General features: G+C 36.9%; 1 protein-coding gene across 5 annotated transcripts in view; it reads right to left on the reverse strand.

Annotated features, from left to right (window-relative positions):
- Positions 1 to 4,010: 4,010 nt before the first annotated feature.
- The window catches only part of NUCB2 (nucleobindin 2), a 54,951-nt gene continuing 40,473 nt past the window's right edge, over positions 4,011 to 18,488 (reverse strand). For 3 of the 5 annotated variants that reach the window (XR_008663462.1, XR_008663463.1, XR_008663461.1), the window contains 4 exons: positions 10,455 to 10,625; positions 10,098 to 10,179; positions 6,903 to 9,611; positions 4,011 to 4,956 (listed from right to left, as the gene is read on the reverse strand). Coding sequence is in view for 2 of the 5 variants with exons in the window: in XM_055317885.1 (XP_055173860.1) it covers positions 9,604 to 9,611; positions 10,098 to 10,179; positions 10,455 to 10,625 (261 nt within the window). In the remaining 3 variants the exon portion in view is untranslated. Of the gene's footprint in view, positions 4,957 to 6,472; positions 9,612 to 10,089; positions 10,180 to 10,454; positions 10,626 to 18,488 lie in introns of those variants that run through there. The other 2 variants (XM_055317885.1, XM_055317886.1) reach the window with 2 other exon arrangements.

Here is an 18,488-nt window from a genome sequence, read left to right on the forward strand (position 1 = left end):
GAAGACTTAGAGGCACCGTCAGTAACTAAGCAAATGTTGACCTTCTCACCTGCAGAACAGCATGCAGTAGTGGAAAGAGCAACCTGGGAGGTGAGCAGGGTGGCCACACTGATACCAACTAGCTGCTGAGGGCCTTCAGAATGTCACGGTTTCTGGCCCGCAGTTTTAACAAGTTAAGAGATCTACAAGGTTAGGTCCATAGAATTCTAAAATCCTAAATTACACCTCTTCTCAACTGCTACCTCTTCCAGGAAGGCTTAACCTAAGGAGGAGTCCTCTTTGGTATTACTAGCATGATTAAATAACTTCATCCAAAGGAAGTTATCTGTTGAATCCCCATACTTGCCTAGTTAACCACTCTGCAAACCACTGGGATTTTCACTTGTGTGCTATTGAGTTAGGGATAGAAGGGGCTAGAGAGGGAAAGATAAAGGAAAGGCCCAGAATCAGGCTCCTATGAATCCCAAGGAAACAAAGGCAACAAAAATGGACAAGGAAGTAAATCTGGCCTGCTGGCTCCAAATTTTAAGGAATAGCTTCCTTTGACTGCTACAAAGTAATTACAGAGAGTCGCCAGACCCCAAAACAGCCATATGCCATTCACTCAAGATGGTACAAAAAACCTCAAGGCCATACACTCCCTGGTTAGGTTCTCAATAAAAGACCAAGCCAATAAGCCCCCAGTGGCAACTCTGTTGGGACCCCTCTCACTTCTGAGAGCTCTCTCTGTTATCCCCGCTTAATAAACTTCTAGCTTTACTCACTCTTCTTTGTTGGTGAGATTCGTTCTTTGACTCCATGAGACAAGAACCTAGCTCTCCTGCTTCACTATCATTGGAAGCAGGAGCTGCATACTAAGAAATGCTGGAAAAGGAATTCCTTCGTTGGTACATGATCTCTAAGGCCCTCAGACTCTATGGCTCTATAATTGTATTCTGCAAACAACCCATTCTTTCAACATTGCCGAGTTTGTCCTTTTCCCCAGAAAATTGCAACAAATATTACATATTTTTCTGATTTTACATTTAATATAATTAAAAACAAAGCTATACAAATATGACCAGAATATTTTCTGACAAATATTGCACTAGAATTTTTACAATATAAACATCAAAAAACAAATATAACAAACTTGTATAAAGTCTATGTGTCTTTCTGATTAAATCCAGTTATTAAAATCCAGTTATTAATTTGTAGTTTACTTAATCCAATTTTCTTAAGAAGCCAAAAAGAATTAAGTTCAAATACACTTCAGATTAATAAAATTTCTGTCCAAACTCTAAAATTAACAGAACACTCTGGGGCACATCTTTATAAAAGGTTACATTTTTAATTCAACATTTAAATTGAAAAAGATTCCACAATCTCTCAAATTTAGCAATAATAAAATAAGTGGTCTTTAAAATAGGATGTATAAACCATCATTATTAAATGTTTTTTAAAACATAATAAATACTGATAATATATGGATTATGCAGCTCTGGTTTCCTTCATGAAAAGGAAAGGCAAATTTTTTTTCACTTTTTAATGCCAGGAGATTATTTTTTTCAGAAGACACAGAATAACTAATGATATTCCTTCCACATCTCTTTTAGGCACAAGCTTACATATAAATGTACACATATTGCTTCTGAAATATGATCTTTCAATTAGAGGCCATAAAAATTGGTACATAGACACTTTGAAAATTGCAAGGGCTTGTAACCTCCACGTGTACTCAAAGATCCTGGACTAACAGCTTCAAAGAAAGAAACACCTTCATTGAAAGGGGGCTCCTTCCTCCACCTCTGCTACAGTACTTGAGCCTCTAGGGCTCTCCCACTCTTAGGCCCCTGAAACTGGGTAGAAAAGTACAAGTAGAGCTATCTGGAAGTCACCAGAGCAAACACAAAAGAATGAAACAGTCACTCTGGGCATTAACGGGCTTCAAAGTATCCTTCAAATACTTAGCCTCTATTATATTTTATATAAATCTTTTGTAAATTAATCCTGTTTTAATAAAATCATCTCTTCATCTTAATTAGTAATACAACAGGCTCTCTTGGAGAAGAGATGAATAGTTTGGGATTGTGAGGGAAGTGCTGAATTCATTTGAAAGGCCTGGTAATTAACCCCAAAAGCTTATGGCAGTGAAACTTTAAGACAGCTGACAGTGGTGCTAATAACATTCTACATCCCTCAAAGCTCTCTCCCTGGACTCCAGAGGTGCATTAGAAACACAACAGTGGGAAAGTCAGTACAAAAGTAGAAAATGGGGGGGGATCCCTGGGTGGCTCATCAGTTTAGCACCTGCCTTTGGATTGCACCCCGCATCAGGCTCCAGGAATGGAGCCTGCTTCTCCCTCTGCCTGTGTCTCTGCCTCTCTCTCTTTCTCTATTGTGAATAAATAAAATCTTAAAAAAAAAAAAAGTAGAAAATGGGAGAATTCCTAGAGGGAAAAGAACTTAATTAAAATTCAGATGGGGTGCCTGGGTGGCCCACCTCTGGGTTTCCAGAGTTCCTGGTCTAGTGGGTCATGATCTCAGGAATTGTGGGATGGAGACAGCTTCTCTCCGTGCTCAGCGGAGTGTCTTCTTGGGGATTCCCCCTACTCGCTCCCACACACTCTCTCTCTCTAAAATAAATAAATCTTAAACACAAAACTCAGATCATCCAGGCAAAAATAATGAATACAAAAAACTGTGCTACTTCTCTTCTAATCAGAAATTGTGAAACCCATGTCCTAGTCTGTTACAATTAAAAATTTTTTCTCCTTTATTAACAACTGTAAGACAAAGTGTCTGCTGGAATGCACCAAGTATTTTTTTTAACTATTATTACTTAAGGAGGGTACAAAAAAAAAGCTTAAAACTTGGACAAGTGACATTCATCAGAGTCTGAATGCTATGTATTTGCTCCATAAGCTGGTTCACTCTGGAAGAAGAGTTAGGAACTCTAACTCATGAGTTAGAAATTTTCTTTAGGATTAGAGTTACTCTCCACAGTGCTCAGAAACCTCTGTAGGAATGACTGCCTGCTTACCTAAATAGCTAACTTGTGCAAATGTGGTTTTCTTTTCCCCAATATCAATCATGAATCTCAATGAAACTTGCTATAAATATCAAATAGTGAAAATACATACACATCAAAGGAAACAAGAAATGTATATAGAATTAGAACTGAGAGTTCATCGAAAAAAATTATGATTACAAACTGTAAGATACATTGCTCAGTGCTATAGAACAAGAAGATGTTAGGAGTTTTAAACTGCTGTGTTTGACAAACATGCTTCACTACTACCACAAAAATGTTTGAACAGTAAGAGCCATGGCAAATGTTTTAAAAAGGAAAAAGATCTATAAGACATCATCACTACACTAATAAGGAAATATTTACAAAGTAGCAATACCAAGAACAGAAAGGGTAAAATTCAAAAGTAGAGCAAACTCAAATCACTTGAACAACTGAAGGGTAATAGTGAATAGTAAACTAGGTAAAACAGTGGTACAAAACAAATATAGAATGGCAAGGCTGTACATGGGTTTCATATTACACACAGGGAATCTAAAATGAAGGCAGGAATTTAGTTAAATGACACATACTCTCATATCACTAAAAATCTACATTTAAGGTAGACTAAATCGAACAAAAGTAACATTTTATTTTTTTTTTATTTTTTAAAGATTTTATTTATTTACTCATAGAGACACACACAGAGAGAGAATGAGAGGCCGAGACACAGGCAGAGGGAGAAGCAGGCTCCACCCAGAGAGCCCAACGTGGGATTCGATCCAGAGTCTCCAGGATCATGCCCTGGGCTGTAGGCGGCGCTAAACCACTGCGCCACCGGGGCTGCCCCCAAAATAACATTTTAATACAATGATTCATAAGAGAAGGCAAAGAGAACTAGATGGAATCTTACTTCTCTCTCACTTCTAAAGCCCTCAGACAAGTCAAAACTTTAACATCATGTGGAAATAAATCATTACCCATTTTTAAATTCCATGGAGCAGCAAAATTATAAGAAACATAAAATAAAGTATTTTAATACTTTATAAGATCTACATTCATAATCCTGGAAATCTTGGAAAATATACTTATTGATAAGGATAAAGCAAAAAGAGATAAGGAAATTTGTACAGCAAAAGTCAAATCTATTGCTTCCAATAGATTATAAAACAAAACAAAATTTGTTTACAAGCTGTAACAGCTTTGAAGTTAAATGTAGGGAAAAATACACTGCCAAGGGCTGGCTAACAACCAAGCTGGTACATGGCATTCGTTGAGAATATGACTAATACCAATTAAAATGTAAGCTAAAAGGCTCTGCAGGGAAATCTGTAGCCATCTGTAAACATGAAATGCAGGAGTTTTTTCTACATAATTTTATAGGCAATATTGGGGAAAAAATCTAAATTCCTAAAGTTAAATCAAAGGTTTTATTGGTTTTGCTTTTGTTCTGCTTTGCTTTTGTCTCAATAAAGAGGTGTTAGTGCTAGTAACCACAAATTCAAATTTTTCAATTTGGTGTCTTTACCACTTGCTGCTACTGTTGTTCTGGCTCAGTTCTCGGATTGTCTAAGAGATGGGTATTAATCCATAGCTAAGTACTCATTTAATAAACTTGAGTGAGTAAAGATTGCAATCGTGATAATGACATTGTGTTAAAAAAAAAAAAAACAACAACAACAACAAGGAAAAGACCGGATTTCCCTCAAATCTCACACCTTGAAAGCAAGTTGTCATTACAGTCTTTCATATCACAGGGAACAAAAAAAGTTCATTTTGCACTTTACTCAATATATCTTAGTCTCTTTAATTAAAGAAAAAAAAAGAAGAACTGAAGTATTAAGTAGAGGCACCAGTGGTTAAAGGTGGAAGTGATTCATCAGGTAATAAAAATCTGACATGAAAACGATGAAGCTCATCATCCAACTCTGGCTCTGTTTCAACTCCTTCTGCATTGTATTGCATGGCTAAAAAACAAATATTAAATTTTAGGCACTAACCAGAACTAGACTTGTCAAAATTTCTTCCTAAAGAAAATAATTTCTCAAAAAAAAAAAGAAAGAAAATAATTTCTCACACACTCTTTTATTAGACTATCTTAAAAAACACACATCCTCATGAAACATTAACATTTTCTTTAAAATATTCTAGAAGACTATCATCTTTTAAAATCTAATTTTAATTATATATCCCTAAGTATACAATTTATATGCTTCGTGAAAATTCATATGCAAAACAAAATCCCCAATTACTAATATATACCACTAAGGCAGCTAAACCAAAAACTACTGAATACCAAAAAGTGTTAAGAAGAATGGTATAGGGTGTCCAGGTGGCTCAGTTGGTTAAGTTTCTGACTCTTGATTTCAGCTCAGATCATGATCTCAAGGTCCTGAGATGGAGCCCCATGCTGGGCTCCATGCTCAGTGGGAAGTCGACTTGAGATTCTCTCCTTCTGCCTCTGTCTCTGCCCCTCCCCACACTCATGTGCTCTCTTTCTCTTTAAAATAAATAAATCTTTTTAAAAAAAATTTTTAAAAGGAAGAATGGTATAAATTAAACACAGGACCAATACTTTTTTTAAAATTTTTTTTTGGGGGGACCAATACTTTCTACAGAGCTGTAAAGAATACTATTAGCAACTCTGTAAGAAACAGTATTCGCTCATAAATGCCCAATACTCGTAAGAACTGGAATTCCTTAAGTCCATAGATAATCTTGGGCAATTCTTTTTTTTAAAAAAAAAATTGTTTTAAAGGTTTTTATTTATTCATTAGAGAGAGAGAGCACAAGCAGTGGTAGGGACAGAGTGAGTGGGAGAAGCAGACTCCCTGATGCGCAGAGAACTCTAGTGACTCCGGGCTTGATCCCAGGACTCAGAGAGCATGACCAGAGCCCAAGGCAGATACTTAGCCATCTGAGCCACCCAGGTGCTCCCAATTCTTTTTTTAATAATATAATTTATAATAATTTGCTGGAAACTGTGAGATGTGTCTATAGCAATATTTACCTATTATTACTCATGCCAAAAGATCATTTTAAGAAACATCTCTAAAGTCTCCATTTATATATATTTTTAAAGATTTTATTTATTCATGAGAGACACAGAGAGAGGCAGAGACACAGGCAGAGGGAGAAGCAGGCTCCATGCAGGGAGCCCGACATGGGCCTCTGATCCCGGGTCTCCAGGATCACGCCCTGGACTGAAGGTGGCGCCAAACCGCTGAGCCATCTCGACTGCCATTTATATTTCTAACTGAATATATTTGACATATAACATCACGTAAATGTGTGATGTACAACACGTTATTTTGATACATTTATATATTCTCATATGATCATAATGTATCCATATTTATCATATTGTGTAATCATAGTACAATATTGTTGTCTCCAATCACTTTCTGATTGAATGAAAAAAGAGTTTATCCTGGATGAATCCCTGTCTTATCATAGTTTCTTAGAATCATCAACAAAAGGATATGCCAGACCATTTTTTAATGTTTCCTACAATTTAAACAGTAGGAATAGTAATCCTTCTCCATCTCTAAAGAAACACAGCATTAATCTATTGAGTGATTTTATGTTTTTTTAAAGTTGTATGTAAGCAGAATTTTCCCTGATTGCTACATTTAATTTTAGGATGCATGATTTAAGAAAAAAAAATCTTAGGTATTTTTGGAGTATGCAGTGATTATTTTAAAAATTTGTAAAATGAGGACTAAGAGATTTAAAAATTATTGTTAAGAGACACAATGTAAAATTATAAGGTGTTACAACAGATTGGCTCAATTAACAGCTCTAAACATGCCTTCCTGCACTAGAGGTAGTAAAGTTAAATATTATGACTTCCCAACCGCCCTTCTAGCTAGGGTTCCAGATATGACTGGTCCCGTCAATCAGATGCACTCACTTGAGACTTCTGCTCAAAACCAAGTTACATGGGGAGAGAAGCAGCACAGGAGGTGTCCGCTTTTGCCAACACAAAACACGGCAGAGGTGGTACAGTTCTAGAGCTGGCAACTGTTCACAGCTTCCTTAATCCAGTAGGCTTCTTGATTTGGCAGATAGCTTCTTGATTGTTCCCAAAGCAGCAGCTTCTTTGGCAGCGCAATCTTGTGATATAGTTCTGATGAGCTCCGCCTAGGTTCTATTTCATCTGCCTTCCCAAAGATTTTGTGAGCTATGAGCACCCCTTAATCAGTCCCCCAACTGTTTAATAACTAAAGGAGGTTCCATTATCTACAACCAGGATTCCTGACCTATACAGAATTTGGTAGCTAGAAGTAAGGTACAGTTAGTAAAAGGATCTTAAATATGGAGTTAACTTAGTTGAGGAGGTAGGGCTTTGCACAGTGAGACCTCATGCCAGTAAAGGTTAAGATACTAGAGGAAGTAGTGATAGAACTTCAGAATGCTAGCATGTGTGGGCTGCTTCTAGCCTCTTTCAGCAAAGTCCTACAGGAGAGATGTGAGTCAGGCTAAGGTTAACAAGACTGCACACATGGAAAAGAATATAGCTTTGCTGATGGAATGGCTCTCTACAAAATAAATGGACAAAGTCCCAAATTTAGAACCCTGAAGAACTGAAAAAGTCAGCTGCTACCATATTCCAGACTGAAGACAGTTATAAATAAAGGTTCTGAAGAAGTTGCTAAAGCTTCCTCAACCTTTTTCAAGAACCTTCCCTTAAGAATTTTCTGCCAAGTAATGGGAGCCATCCTAAGGAAAGAGATCAGATCTCAGACTGTTGCCATCCCATCCAAGCCTACACTTGAAAATGGTTCCAAGTAGGTACCATTCCTTTGAGACCCAAGGGGAGAGAGAGAACACAGAAGCCAGCAAGGAAAAGATGTTCTTTGTTAAAAACTGTGTCCTGACAAGATCTTTGTGGTTACTCATGGTAATAATTGAAAAAGATCAGATAGATACATACTAAGTTTTTAGGGAAACTTTTTGCCAAACAAAACAAAACAAACACAAACACAAACCCGAAACCCAGCCTGTGACAGCCTCTAACTATCTAAAACAGTCTCCAATGCCCTAAGCCCACCATAACAGGAAGTAAAGTACTAAAGCTGTCCAGCCCCCAAGACCAGCACACTTTCCAATGCCCAGCAAACATGTCCTTGAAAACTAATGGGCAATAAAAACTTCCTAGAAGGCAGCAACAAGGGCCCCTGAGGACATTAGACAAGGGAGTTCCTCCCACAAAAGCGAATCAGGTTGCCCACTGTGCAAACCAAGGAATATATTTATAGACGGAGCAGAGAGACCTTGCTATTTTTGCCAAGCGGTACTTTTAAGTGTTATGGATCAGTGGCTGCTATTTTCCCCTCTTCTGAAAGGTTGGTTTTATTGCAGTTATCCTGTACCTATCCCACCATTATGCATTTGGTACTCACGAGGCAGACACCTTGCTGTTTTAGATAGTGGCAAGGTGTAGATGGCCAGAACATTAGGTGCCACGTCCTAACCTGACAGAGGAGACTATACAAGCATATCATGGTCTTTGAGCTATATGCAATAATGGATTGGATTTGGGGGATTTTCTTTTGCAGCAGGGCAAGTGAGTGTTTTCTATGTTTCCAAAGAGTGTAACAGATATATAGGTAGCCAATAAAGCTGTCTGGGCTAAACTAAAAGCTGCCTACTAAATATGACCTCCTTCTTTAAAGATCCTAACTTTTAGCTGGTCCCAATGCCACATGGATTTCTCAGTTTCTTTAGCTACATGGACAATGAGATGTAAGTTCAAAGGCTGTGTGGTCCTCCAGGAAGCTGATTCAACTGGGGAAAATTCCTTTTCCTCCCCTTCCCCACTGCCTCCAAAAGCAATCTTGGACAGTGAGAATGAGGTAACCGGAGGATAAAATTCATGCACTCAGGATAACAGAGCAGAGAGGTAGGAACCTCGACACCACCTACCTTTATATAAGAGGGGGAAATTCGTATTTAGTTTGAAACACTGTAATCTTTGGTTTTTCTGTTATATGTAGCAGAACCTGACCTTAAGTAATAGAGTAGGAAGCAAAAACATGAACAAAAAATGACCTGAAGTGGTAGCAAAAGCTATTCAGTAGAAGAATTTCTAGCAGTTAAGGTTGCTGGAAGTAGAAAGAAGTTACCAGGAAACACTGGGGAGAAAAGTGTGGTCTTCTTAGGAGAAGAATTATTAACATCAAAGAGACTTTTATAGAGAGGGGATGATAAGCACCTATAAGAGACTGTCTTCATGAGGAAGTGACAACAATATAAATTTACTTTAAAAGCAATCCAGAGCTTTCTCACTTAAACAGTTAAGGAAGTAAGTTCCATTAAATTATGGCATAATTATGGCTACTTAATTAAATCATTAAAGGAGAGCAAATAAAAAGGAAGAGAGGTATGAGAGTGAGAGCAGACACTGAGTTTATATTCTTCCTGGTTCTGGTGGGCTTCAATCCTTCAATATCCATGTCCTTAAAAGATGTGTTCTCATTTACAAAGTATCTTCCTTTATTCCATATATGTTTTAAAATATTTATTAAGCAGGAAAAAAAGGAAGGGTGGTAAAAAGATGACACAGATGCTGATTTAACAGTTTTCTTCCAAGTTCTGGTGGACTTCGGACTTTAAATGTCTGTTTGAAAAAAAAATATGCTCTCATTCTGAAGCTTTATATATATATATATATATATATATATATATATATATACATATATATATATATATACACACACACACATATATGTAAATATAAAGCATTTTAAAATACACTTAGCTAAACATAGATTACAATTAAATCATGTTCTCTGACAATATTGATAACTGATTAGAAACAATTGTGAATAATGTTGAAATAATTTATTTCACCATAAATGTAGCTATCAAATTACACAGCTTTTGCAATGTGCTGATGCATAGACATCCTAGAAAGTTTTTCATTTTTCTGTAGTACCAATGGTGCTATTTCTAAAAATATATAGAAAATACCATAGGTAAAAAAAAAAATAAAAAAAAATACCATAGGTATTAATGATTTGAAATTATATCTGTAATAAATGTAGATTTCAATTTTTTTAATTTCCTCAAACAACAACAACAACAAAAACACAAAGTTACATACGTGGCTCAAACTTCAATTTTCCACCAGGCCCTGATGGAGGAATTTCTTGTTCTAATTTTTTTTGTTCCATCTGCTGTACAACCTATAAATGGGAAAAGAACGACTTAAAAGTAAGTATTCTTTTATTTTCTCGTAACCTTTGACAAATTGCAACAAACTAAGGGAAAATTGTTTTTCCAGAATGAGATATTCAAACCGTAAAATTAGATTAATATTCAACAAAGCAGTTTTAAAAATACTAAAATTTAAAATACTATAGCTAATAGTACATTGAAATATTATATTATAAAAACACTTTGCTTTTAGCTAAGCACCTAAAATTCTTTTTAATGCCACAATCACTTTATAAAATACCACCTGATGATACTCTTGCTTCTGAGCCTCAAGTTGGTCATGCTGACGCTGTAGCTCTTCCTTTTGTTTCTGAAGTTCATCTGCCTTTTTCTTAAGTTCATTTTCTTGTAAAGAGATAAGATTTTCATATTCTTTCAGTTCTTCCTCTGTGAAGAACTGTTGCTGATCCATTGTCTAAAAGAAAAAAAAAAATAAGGCAAGAATAATCTTGGATACACAACGAGGTTTGATTCAGCCTTAAAATTCTACAATTATCAAAGTACAAGTGTATCCATAGTACTATACTTTTTCGGTAAGAAAGGGGAAATAAGAAAATACATATTTATGTATTTATTTGAACAAAAGGGAAAACTCAAGGCTACCTAAAGAACAATGAAGAGAACTGGGTAGAAAGGACAGAGAGAATGCCAGGGGGAAAGAAAATCACACTTCTCTGAATACACATTTTTTGTGCAGGTTTGATTTTTAGAAACATGTCTGTGTTTCACATACTCAAAAAAAAATCCACAAGGATAGGAAAACTCCCCAAATTGAGTATAAACATAAGAAGATAAATTATACTTTTATTTTAAGTGAATAAAACAGAAAGGAGAAAGGAAAAAAAGAACTAACCCAAGAAACTTTTGATTATAGTACTCAGACTATATATGCTCACGCTAAAAACTACGGTGAATCTAAACAAATAATAAATTCTTATTTTGCAGTGTTTAGCAACCTGAAACATGGTACACCCTAGGATTGAGGAAATAAGTGGAATAATACTGTGGAAAATAGGAGCCAGTTTCCATCTGAAATATAGAAAGAGGAAGAAATAGAATGTTGTACTGAAATTGGAGGCATTGAACTGAAATTTAAGGAGGTATCAATGTGAACTCCTTATGTTTGTTTGTTTTTTTAAGATTTTATTTATTTGAGAGAGAGAGCATGGTGGGAGGGGGGACAGCAGAGGGAGAGGGAGAAGCAGACCTCCCAATGAGCAGGGAGCCCCACGTGGGGCTCAATCACAAGACCCTGGGACTATGACCTGAGCCAAAGGTAGATGCCTAACCAATTAAGCCACCCAGGAGCCTTAATGAGCTCATTAAGTTTTAATATATATTTATGTCTAAATATATCGAGATGAATATGAATGTAAGTGTATCTGTGTATGTAATACATGCACACACACATATATATGCATAATACAAATATAAATATAAATATAAATATATATATAAATATATATATATATATATATACTCACACTTTTAAATGTTTTCAAATTACCCAACTCTGTTATCTGACAAAGCCAGAAGCAAAGACACTCTGATAGCAAGGAACACATCCAGGGTCTAGATTCTAGTGTGATAACAATCTCCCTGGGGATCCCTGGGTGGCGCAGTGGTTTGGCGCCTGCCTTTGGCCCAGGGCGCGATCCTGGAGACCCGGGATCGAATCCCACATTGGGCTCCCGGTGCATGGAGCCTGCTTCTCCCTCTGCCTGTGTCTCTGCCTCTCTCTCTCTCTCTCTCTCTCTCACTGTGTGCCTATCATGAATTAAAAAAAAAATAAAAAAAAATTAAAAAAAAAACAAAAATAATTTCCCTAAAAGGAACCAATGCTCCTCAGAAACATGGCTGATTCCAGAGGTGGGATGGAGAAAGAACAAGATGATCCTTGAACATCTTATTATGCTAAAAAGTAAGGAAGTACTCAAAGAATAGGTAACATGCCAAAAGGATACAAAAGCCAGTTTGAGGGCAGCCCGGATGGCTCAGCAGTTTAGCACTGCCTTCAGCCCAGGGGGTGGTCCTGGAGACCCGGGCTGGAGTCCCAAGTCAGGCTCCCTGCATGGAATGGAGCCTGCTTCTCCCTCTGCCTCTCTCTGTGTCTCTCATGAATAAATAAATTAAATCTCAAAAAAAAAAAAAAAAAAAAGCCAGTTTGAAGAAATTCTCACTAGCCAAATCTGGGGTGATTTGAACATCAAAGTAAATAATGAAAAAAAATGTAAATAATGATAGTAAGGATTAAAGCTTAGTGAATAAAATAAGAAGCCATGAATCTACACTCAAACAGAAATGGGGAAAGAGATAACTTTCCCTTGCTGTAGAAAGCCAACTAATAAATGAAGAAGGAATAATGAGTAGAAAATCACCATTTGTCAACAGACATTGTAATAACTAATTCTGGCTACGATCATCAATGCATGCTAAAATTAGTACATAATGAATCTCAAAGTATACCCTCAAAGACTCCCTTCTTTTTAAAAAAAAACAGTGGTAATGTTGGTAATGTAAATTGGTACAATTCTTTCAACAAATACTTTCACAAAATATATCAACTGCCCTAAAAAGATTCCCTTGGTCTTGGTAGTACTATGTTGAGAATCTTTTTTTTTTTTTTTAATTTATTCATGAAAGACACACACAGAGAGAGAGAGAGAGAGAGAGAGGGGGCAGGCACCAAACCACTGAGCCACCCAGGTGTCCCTGAGAATCTATCCTATAAAATAACCCTAAACACATAAAAAGCTTTATATAAAAACATATTTATAGCAGCACTGTCTTTCTAAAACCAATAGTAAAAGAATGGATGCCTAGCCCTGAGAAAACAGTTAAACTATCAAAGTAATTCTTAAAATTAGTATTTAGAAATATTTTTGTATTTAGAAATACCGTTGAGTGATTCTGGCAGTATGGGAGGTTAGACAAAATATTATTTAAATTACAAAAGAGAAAATAGTGAGGAAACCTAGTAGATACCATCTTAACCAAATAATCAAAATTAACATTGCCAGTTATGAGAATAACCAGCAGCATATACTTCATGATATGATGCTCTCAGCGTCACTTTGGTGGTACTCCTACCAAAAGTAGGAATCCTGAGGAAACAGCAGATTGACTCAAACTGAGGGATATTCTACAAAATAATTGGCTTGTATTCCTTTTAAATATGAATGCCATGCGATACAAAGACTCAGGAACTGTTTTAGATTAAAGGAGACTAGGAAAACATTACAACTAAATTCAGATTATGATCCTGGATTTTCTTCTGCTATAAAGGACAGTATTAGGAAAATTAACAAAAATCTCAGTAAAGTCAAGAGACTGGAAAAGCGTATTATGTGTGTAGCCATAAATAATTTTACTGTGATTATGCAAGATAAATCCTTGTTTGCAAAAAATACACACTCAACTGTTTAAGGTTAAAGCAGCATCAGGTGCAACTTACTCCCCCCAAAATTATGTATGTTATATATAATACACACACATACAGATTAAAAACAGAGAGAAAATAACTACAATAAAATGGGAAATCTGGGGGAAGGGTATTCAGGAATTCCTTGAATATTATTATAACTTTTTTGTAAATCTAAAATTATGTTAAAATGAAAAATAGTGTAGGGACGCCTGAGTGGCTCAGCGGTTGAGCGCCTGCCTTTGGCTCATGGCATGATCCCCGATCTCCAGGTTCAAGTCTGACATCGGGCTCCCAGCATGGAGCCTGCTTCTCACTCTGCCCGTGTCTTTGCCTCTCTCTCTCTGTGTCTCTCATAAATAAATAAATAAATAAAATAAATAAATAAATAAATAAATAAATAAATAAAATCTTTTTAAAAATGAAAAATAGTACATAATTATCTACTGATCTAGTTCACCAGAAGCAATAATGGGAATGCATGTTCAAATACCTTAGCATTCTTCTTCTTCACCAAAGCCCAAAAATATTACAAATATTAGAAAAAAAATATGACAAAAAAAGCTGACCTCTTTAACCTCAAACTAAGGTGATACACTGTCATCCTGGGACTGCGCTCATTTTAGCACCAAATACTTCCACATCCCATGAAATTCCTAGTCTTGGCTACACCGGGACAGCCACCCTATCTCAAACTATTTTTTGGACAATTAAAAATCTAATTAAAAAAAGAGAAAAAAATCTAATTGAAATGGTCATCTTTTATATTTTGTATAGAAAATGACGGGTTTGTTTTTTTTTTTTTTTTCACTCTCTTCTGGCTACCTCTCAACTATTCTTTTAAAAATGTGTATGTGGTACTGGGTCACAAATCAGGTCTTAACCAATACCAAAAGATTGGGATTGTCCCCTGCATATTTTCAGACCATAATGCCTTGAAATTAGAACTAAATCACAAGAAGTTTGGAGGGATTTCAAACACGTGGAGGTTAAGGACCATCCTGCTAAAAGATGAAAGGGTCAACCAGGAAATTGGAGAAGAATTAAAAAGATTCATGGAAACTAATGAGAATGAAGATACAACCGTTCAAAATCTTTGGGATACAGCAAAAGCAGTCCTGAGGGGGAAATACATCGCAATACAAGCATCCATCCAAAAACTGGAAAGAACTCAAATACAAAAGCTAACCTTGCACCTAAAGGAGCTGGAGGAAAAAACAGCAAATAGATCCTATACCCAGCAGAAGAAGAGAGTTAATAAAGATTCGAGCAGAAATTAATGAAATAGAGACCAGAAGAACTGTGGAACAGATTAACAAAACCAGGAGTTGGTTCTTGGAAAGAATTAATAAGATAGATAAACCATTAGCCAGCCTCATTAAAAAGAAGAGAGAAAAGACTCAAATTAATAAAATCATGAATGAGAAAGGAGAGATCACCACCAACACCAAGGAAATACAAACGATTTTAAAAACATATTATGAAAATAAATAAATAAATATAAATAAATAAATAAATAAATAAAATAAAAACATATTATGAGCAGCTATACGCCAATAAATTAGGCAATCTAGAAGAGATGGACACATTTCTGGAAAACCACAAACTACCAAAACTGGAACAGGAAGAAATAGAAAACCTGAACAGGCCAATAACCAGGAAGGAAATTGAAGCAGTCATCAAAAACCTCCCAAGACACAAAAGTCCAGGGCCAGATGGCTTCCCTGGGGAATTCTATCAAAAGTTTAAAGAAGAAACCGTACGGTGATCCCTGGGTGGCACAGAGGTTTAGCGCCTGCCTTTGGCCCAGGGCGCGATCCTGGAGACCTGGGATCGAATCCCACGTCGGGCTCCCAGTGCATGGAGCCTGCTTCTCCCCCTGCCTGTGTCTCTGCCTCTCTCTGTCTCTGTCTCTGTCTCTCTCTCTCTGTGTGTGTGTGTGACTATCATAAATAAATAAAAATTTAAAAAAAAACTTAAAAAAAAAAAGGAAACCGTACCTATTCTAAAGCTGTTCGGAAAGATAGAAAGAGATGGAATACTTCCAAATTCGTTCTATGAGGCCAACATCACCTTAATTACAAAACCAGACAAAGACCCCACCAAAAAGGAGAATTATAGACCAATATCCCTGATGAACATGGATGCAAAAATTCTCAACAAGATACTAGCCAATAGGATCCAACAATACAGGGCAGCCCCAGTGGCGAGCGGTTTAGCGCTGCCTGTGGCCCATGGAGTGATCCTGGAGACCCCGGATCGAGTCCCACGTCAGGCTCCCTGCATGGTGCCTGCTTCTCCCTCTGCCTGTGTCTCTGCCTCTCTCTCTCTATGTCTCTATGAATAAATAAATTAAAATCTTAAAAAAAAAAAAAGGATCCAACAACACATTAAGAAGATTATTCACCATGATCAAGTGGGATTTATCCCCGGGATGCAAGGCTGGTTCAACACTTGTAAAGCGATCAATGTGATTGATCATATCAGCAAGAGAAAAAACAAGAACCATATGATCCTCCCAACAGATGCAGAGAAAGCATTTGACAAAATACAGCATCCATTCCTGATCAAAACTCTTCAGAGTGTAGGGATAGAGGGAACATTCCTCAGCATCTTAAAAGCCATCTACAAAAAGCCCACAGCAAGTATCATTCTCAATGGGAAAACACTGGAGCCTTTCCCCTAAGATCAGGAACATGACAGAGATGTCCACTCTCACCACTGCTATTCAACAAAGTCCTAGAAGTCCTAGCCTCAGCAATCAGGCAACAAAAAGAAATAAAAGGCATTCAAATTGGCAAAGAAGAAGTCAAACTCTCCCTCTTCACAGATGACATGATACTGTACATAGAAAACCCAAAAGACTCCCCCAAGATTACTAGAACTCATACAGCAATTTGGCAGTGTGGCAGGATACAAAATCAATGCCCAGAAGTGGCATTTCTATACACTAACAATGAGACTGAAGAAAGAGAAATTAAGGAGTCAATCCCATTTATAATTGCACCTAAAAGCATAAGATACCTAGGAATAAACCTAACCAAAGAGGTAAAAGATCTATACCCTAAAAACTATAGAACACTTCTGAAAGAAATTGAGGAAGACACAAAGAGATGGAAAAATATTCCATGCTCATGGATTGGAAGAATTAATATTGTGAAAATGTCAATGCTACCCAGGGAAATTTACACATTTAATGCAATCCCTATCAAAATACCATGGACTTTCTCAGAAAGTTGGAACAAATTAAGATTTGTGTGGAATCAGAAAAGACCCCGAATAGCCAGGGGAATATTAAAAAAGAAAACCATAGCTGGGGCCATCACAATGCTAGATTTCAGGTTGTACTACAAAGCTGTGGTCATCAAGACAGTGTGGTACTGGCACAAACACAGACACATAGATCAATGAAACAGAATAGAGAACCCAGAAGTGGACCCTCAACTTCATGGTCAACTAATATTCGACAAAAGAGGAAAGACTATCCACTGGAAAAAAGACAGTCTCTTCAATAAATGGTGCTGGGAAAATTGGACAGCCATGTGCAGAAGAATGAAACTAGACCAGTCTCTTTCACCATACACAAAGATAAACTCAAAATGGATGAAAGATCTAAATGTGAGACAAGATTCCATCAAAATCCTAGAGGAGAACACAGGCAACACCCTTTTTGAACTCGGCCACAGTAACTTCTTGCAAGATACATCCATGAAGGCAAGAGAAACAGAAGCAAAAATGAACTATTGGGACTTCATCAAGATAAGAAGCTTCTGCACAGCAAAGGATACAGTCAACAAAACTCAAAGAAAACCTACAGAATGGGAGAAGATATTTGCAAATGACATATCAGATAAAGGACTAGTATCCAAGATCTATAAAGAACTTATTAAACTCAACACAAAGAAACAAACAATCCAATCATGAAATGGACAAAAGACATGAAGAGAAATCTCACAGAGGAAGACATAGACATGGCCAACAAGCACGTGACAACATGCTCCGCATCACTGGCCATCCGGGAAATATAAATCAAAACCACAATGAGATACCACCTCACACCAGTGAGAATGGGGAAAATTAACAAGGCAGGAAACAATCAATGATGGAGAGGATGTGGAGAAAGGGGAACCCTCTTGCATTGCTGGTGGGAATGTGAACTGGTGCAGCCACTCTGGAAAACTGTGTGGAGGTTCCTCAAAGAGTTAAAAATAGACCTTCCCTATGACCCAGCAATTGCACTGTTGGGGATTTACCGCAAAGATACAGATGCAGTGAAACGCCGGGACACCTGCACCCCGATGTTAATAGCAGCAATGTCCACAATAGGCAAACTGCGGAAGGAACCTCGGTGTCCATCGAAAGATGAATGGATAAAGATGTGGTTTATGTATACAATGGAATATTACTCAGCCATTAGAAATGACAAATACCCACCATTTGCTTCGACGTGGATGGAACTGGAGGGTATTATGCTGAGTGAAATAAGTCAGTCGGAGAAGGACAAACATTATATGGTCTCATTCATTTGGGGAATATAAAAAATAGTGAAAGGGAATAAAGGGGAAAGGAGAAAAAAATGAGTGGGAAATATCAGAAAGGGAGACAGAAAATGAGAGACTCCTAACTCTGGGAAATGAACAAGGGATGGTAGAAAGGGAGATGGGCAGGGGGTGGGGTGACTGGGTGGCGGGCACTGAGGGGGGCACTTGATGGGATGAGCACTGGGTGTTATGCTATATGTTGGCAAATTGAACTCCAATAAAAAATAAATAAATATAAAAAATAAATTTAAAAATTAAAAAAAATTTTTTAGTGTATATGTGGGACGCTTGGTGTCTCAGTGGTTGAGCATCTGCC

Source organism: Nyctereutes procyonoides, unplaced genomic scaffold (genome assembly GCF_905146905.1).
Source record: "Nyctereutes procyonoides isolate TBG_1078 unplaced genomic scaffold, NYPRO_anot_genome, whole genome shotgun sequence".
Classification (NCBI taxonomy): Eukaryota; Metazoa; Chordata; class Mammalia; order Carnivora; family Canidae; genus Nyctereutes; species Nyctereutes procyonoides.